This window comes from Fukomys damarensis, unplaced genomic scaffold, assembly GCF_012274545.1.
Source record: "Fukomys damarensis isolate Sample0158 unplaced genomic scaffold, DMR_v1.0_HiC HiC_scaffold_12, whole genome shotgun sequence".
NCBI lineage: Eukaryota > Metazoa > Chordata > Mammalia > Rodentia > Bathyergidae > Fukomys > Fukomys damarensis.
In genome coordinates this window covers 18464309-18467853 of record NW_022900924.1, presented here as the reverse complement: position 1 = coordinate 18467853, position 3545 = coordinate 18464309, and the positions used below count along the sequence as shown (strand labels likewise).

Here is a 3545-nt window from a genome sequence, read left to right as displayed (position 1 = left end):
AAAAAAAAAAAAAAAAAAAAAAAAAAGAAAAGAAAAAAAGAAGAGATGGTTGGACACCGTTGTAAATATAAGTAGTGTAGAAATATAGTTAAAATGCACTGTTATATGTAGTTTATTAAAATATTTTTGCTTGTTTTTTGAGACAGGGTCCCATCATGTAGTTTAGGCTGACCTTCAACTCACCATGTAACCCAGGCTGGCTAATTCTCCTGCCTCAGCTTCCTGACCACCAGGATTACAGGCAGGTATCACATGTACTAGAATTTTTAAAACAAATAATGCAAGATGCCAAAGAGTCCTAAATTGCACACTTAAAAAATTAGTTAAATGTATTACATGTGAATTATATCTCAATTGTTAGAAAGAGAGAGATAAAGAGAATCAGTATAAAAAGTCTCTGAAGGTGAGTGCAGAAAACTTTATGGGGGGACATCTGTTAAAAGCACTGATGCATGGCTAATAACACTGGTACACAACCAAGACACATCATGTAAAGGTACAAGATCCCAATGATAAACGTAACTAATGTTTGCTTTAAATGTACCAATAAACTTCATGGGGAAAAATAATAATAACATTGGTACACATCTCAACATCTTTACCTGTAGGCTGGCAACCACTTTAAATTGTTTCAGGATTTCTTCATATTCATCCTTCTTCTGGAGATTGTCTGTAATTAAAATTTTAAAAGTTACAGCACATATCAAATTCCACAGGCCATGTTGTGAACGTGCCTCCAGATACACGCATGTGGTAACGGTCCCGGGAGGTGACCAGGTTGTGAGGGCGCCATGCAGTTAATGGTTTACTGCAGGACTGGCTTGGTCTGGGAGCCTTCTCCCTCTGGCACTGCACCAAGCTCGCTGTCCCACCCAAGCTGCCCTTGGGGCTGTTCTGACGCAGTGAGGAGCCCTCACCAGATGTTCTGCAGAGGCCAGCCAGCCCCCAGAAGTCTGAGCTAAATAAACTTCTAGTCTTACAAATGTCTGTACCCAGGCTCAGGAACTTGTGATGGTAATAGGAAACATGTAAAACACCACATTATCAGAATTTTAAAAAGCTGAACTATTAATTAGCTTTGGTTCTTTAGCAGTTATTTTCAGTTGCTGATATAAGACAGCAAGTTCAAAGACGGCTCTAAGATCTAATTTGACAAAAGAAATCTATTCTCTCTGGGGAGAGAAAAGGGAAATTTAAGAAAAATGGCAATTATTTCAAAGTAAATTGTAGTTTTTTCCCCAAGAGAATTCTTTCATTTTGGGGGGGGTGTACTGGGATTGAACTCAGGACCTTGCATCATGAAGCAGGTATGGTGCCACTGAGCTAAAACCCTGGCCTGAGATTATCTTCACTGTTTCAAGTTCAAATTTAAAATTTAGCCTAGCTGGGGATTTAGCTCAGAGGTGCTGCTGTCTGCCTCGCAAGCCCAAGGTCCTGAGTTCAATCCCAGATACAAAAATAAAAAATAAAAAATTTAGCCTCAATCATAATCAACTGATATATAAGAAAAATGAGCAAGGTACCAAAAAAAAAAAAAATCTAGTCTAGCATACGTACAAGCAAAAGATAAGTTGATTTTATATGCTTCTGTTCTTAAACTTTTTTTTTGAGGTACTGGGGATTGAACTCAGGACCTTTGCACTTGTCAGGCACACAAAGCGAGAATGAGCAACATGCTCAGCCTTGTTCTTAAGCTTTTGATAAAATAAATAAGGAAGAAAGATTTTCAGTGAAGAAAAATGGGTAAAATCAGTACAGATAACTAGAAGCAGGAAAACTGTAAGTGCATTGAAAGCTATCACTGACGCCCTATCTGAAAAGGGTGAGGTTTGGTAGAAAATGAAGACAAGAGACAGAAAATACCTTTGTGAGTGTCACACAGTATTTTAATAATGTCCACTGAAGTCTTAGCCACACAGACTCTCCAGGCCTGGTCCTGGAAGAAAAGATACAAAATGAAATGCACTTCCTTTCCTGACCACGTCGGCAGGACACGGGCAAACACAGAATGAGCCTGGCGTCATGAACCAGGCTGCAGCTCGGTCTTACCACACCTGCCCAGTATGTGCGAGGCCCTGGGTTCCACCAGCACCGCAGATAAACAAAACAAAATCCCAAGAAATCAGAAAAAAAAATGAAAGTTGAAAAATGAGAGGTCCATGTTAGGAATAGGTGGGTGGCCACAAAATGGAGTGTAAATGAATCTTACATAGAATAGACATGATAAGCCTTAGCATGGGTCTTCAATATCTGATTTAGAAATCTCAGAAAATGCACAGGTCCTTCATCTTTACAACTGTAATATGATGAACAGATCCTCTTCTTTTTTATAGAATTATTTATTCTAAATATTTGGAAATAGTCTCAGGAAAAGTTAAAAAGAACAGGTGTCTAAAAAAAAAAAGCTTAAGGAACAATAATCTCGCTGGGTATGGTGGTACACTCCTGTAATCCCACCACTTGGAAGGCTGAGGCAGGAGGATGGCCAGAAGTTCAAGGCCATCTTAGGCTATATACAGCAAGACCCTGTCTCACAAAAAAAAAAAAAAAAGAGAAGTCTAATAAATAATAGCTGTTACTTCCAGTGGTTATTACAAAGATTTTAAAGAGAGAAAAGAGGGGCTGGGGATTTAGCTCAGTGGTGCTGTGCCTGCCTCTCAAGCACAAGGTCGTGAGCACAAAAATAAATAAAATAAACAAACAAACAAACAAATAAACAAACAAACAAATAAATAAATGAGAGGGGGGAGAAGGAAAGAAGGAAGACTGAATCAAAGGACAAGAAGTGGGGGCTGAATGGGCTCAGTGGATGAGCAGCCCTCACTCCAGCACATGTGCATCCACACGTGCACACACACACACACACACACACACACACACACACACGGGCGCAAGCACACACAGCAGAGACAGCAGATGAGATGGAGATTGAGCTGAGGCTGTACCACTTCCGTAAACTGTCAGGAAAGTCATGTGTCTTAAAAACTCAACTATCCTGAAAAAGTGCAATGGCTCTCTTTGACCATTTCTGAGACTGAGCTAAGATGATTTACTTTCACATTGGTCTGTAGATAGAAACTGGCATTTGACAGAAATGCCTATGTCCTACACAACACAGAATATTATTTGTATTTCCAAGGAAAATCTTTCATGTACAATGGTCACTTCAGCTAATCCATCTAAGTCACCGAACCTGGGTTATCATGTGAGCTAAATCAACTGCTCAAAAGTAGCCATATTTGGTTAATTTTTTTCTCCTATGCAGCAAATTTATATAGAAATTTTCAGAGGACTCCAAACTGGTAGTTTTTGTTTTCTGGTCTGGCTTCGACCTCACAGCAATCCTCCTGCCTCAGCCTCGCAAATACTGGGATCACAAGTGTGTACCACCGTGACTGGCTGAGGCAACTCTAGTGCTATAGTTAGAAGGGCTGATGTTGGGCTGGAGGTTTGGCTCAGTGGTGCCACTGCATGCCTCATAAGCACAAGGATCTGAGTTCAACTGCTCATACAAAAAAAAAAAAAAAAAAAAAAAAAAAAAAAGG

General features: G+C 39.7%; 1 protein-coding gene across 1 annotated transcript in view; it reads right to left on the bottom strand.

Moving 5' to 3' along the window:
* The window catches only part of Kntc1 (kinetochore associated 1), an 80994-nt gene that overhangs the window by 36367 nt on the left and 41082 nt on the right, over nt 1-3545 (bottom strand). Inside the window, exons 32-33 of the mRNA XM_010604354.1 lie at nt 1864-1936; nt 603-670 (exon numbers count right to left, since the gene is read on the bottom strand). Of these exons, the coding sequence (XP_010602656.1) occupies nt 603-670; nt 1864-1936 (141 nt within the window). The remainder of the gene's footprint in view (nt 1-602; nt 671-1863; nt 1937-3545) is intronic.